We start from the raw sequence: 919 nt of genomic DNA on the forward strand, positions 1-919 counted from the left end.
ATATCCCGGTCTTATTATCCCAGCGACAGAACATCCCGCGACAATATATCTCATGGCAAAATATCCCCTGGCAAAATATCCCATGATAAAATATCCCCTGGCAAAATATCTCACATCAAAATATCCCAAAAATGCAGGAATATATTCAAAATTGAACATGTGCACAACAACTATTGTGCGCGCCGTATCTTAGGTAGAGCGCCGAACGCCTCGATATCCCTATCCCGTCATTCGGTTATAAACAGTAATAAGGAACGTATACTGGTAAATATATGTCTGGATGTTACTATCGAAACGGTTGTCAGTCAGTTATATCTGTTAGAAGTGTGCGGTTAGGTGTGCGATGCCTTTGAAATTTGTCAGTAGTCAGAAGGGGAAGCGACAATTAGTGCTTCATGGTTTTATTTATGGTGTGCATCGCGAAAATACTGATGTTGTTGTCTGGCGATGCATTAAGTATAAGGAGAGTTGTCGCAGTCAAGTATACACATCTTCGATGACACAGAGTGGTAGGTGGATTCGCTTCTCGTTACTGTTTCGTGTGTAATGGTTTTATTTTCAGGAACAGTTCTGAAAATGACCGATCACAATCATAGTCCAAATGCTGGATTTGTTGAGTCGCGACTGGCTATAGCAAAAATTAAAAAACGAGCTAAAAAGTCCTCAGAGAGCACAGGTGCGATTGTGTCCGCTGGAATTTCAAACATAACCGAAGCGGCTGCTGCTGAATTACCGAGTGTTTCGTCCCTGCATCGAACGGTACAACGGACGAGGACACGCGCAAATCCTCAATTACCGACCCCAAGCAATGTAGAAGATCTTGAAATCCCGGAACATTTTAAAGTAACAAATAAAGGAGAAAGTTTTTTTTTTGCGTTTATCGGCATGTACAGTCTGCTGGTTTGCAAAATCGGTATGG

The 919-nt window shown here is 41.9% G+C and overlaps 1 protein-coding gene across 1 annotated transcript; it reads left to right on the forward strand.

The window, feature by feature from the left end:
* Nucleotides 1–343: 343 nt before the first annotated feature.
* On the forward strand, nt 344–843 carry LOC112466275 (the record flags this gene model as incomplete). Its single annotated transcript, XM_025034304.1, has 2 exons — nt 344–509; nt 563–843. Coding segments are annotated over exons 1-2 (447 nt in total), but the record flags the coding sequence as incomplete, so codon positions are not given.
* Nucleotides 844–919: the final 76 nt, after the last annotated feature.

This window comes from Temnothorax curvispinosus, unplaced genomic scaffold (assembly GCF_003070985.1).
Source record: "Temnothorax curvispinosus isolate PA1 unplaced genomic scaffold, ASM307098v1 QBEX01001527.1, whole genome shotgun sequence".
NCBI classification, from domain to species: Eukaryota; Metazoa; Arthropoda; class Insecta; order Hymenoptera; family Formicidae; genus Temnothorax; species Temnothorax curvispinosus.